The 216-nt window shown below is 63.9% G+C and overlaps 1 protein-coding gene across 1 annotated transcript in view; it reads left to right on the forward strand.

Moving 5' to 3' along the window:
• PLXDC1 (plexin domain containing 1) overlaps positions 1 to 216 on the forward strand; it is a gene marked incomplete at its 5' end in the record, with an annotated part of 21527 nt that overhangs the window by 1046 nt on the left and 20265 nt on the right. The window contains one exon of the mRNA XM_009637030.2: positions 63 to 212. Coding sequence (XP_009635325.1) covers positions 63 to 212 — 150 coding nt within the window. The remainder of the gene's footprint in view (positions 1 to 62; positions 213 to 216) is intronic.

Below are 216 nucleotides of genomic sequence, written 5' to 3' on the forward strand. Positions count from 1 at the left end.
GGGAGGTCAGAAAGAGGGAGGGAGCATCCCGGGACGGTGGAGGGGAATGTGCGCTGCTTCACCCTCCTCTGCTCGCTCAGGTTTTATCTTCATGGGGGACGTCATCCACCGGATGCTCACGGCCACGCAGTACGTCGCCCCCCTCATGGCCAACTTCAACCCCAGCTACTCCCGCAACTCCACCGTCCAGTACCTGGACAATGGGGCGCCCGGCGC

This window comes from Egretta garzetta, unplaced genomic scaffold (genome assembly GCF_000687185.1).
Source record: "Egretta garzetta isolate BGI_Z169 unplaced genomic scaffold, ASM68718v1 scaffold324, whole genome shotgun sequence".
NCBI classification, from domain to species: domain Eukaryota; kingdom Metazoa; phylum Chordata; class Aves; order Pelecaniformes; family Ardeidae; genus Egretta; species Egretta garzetta.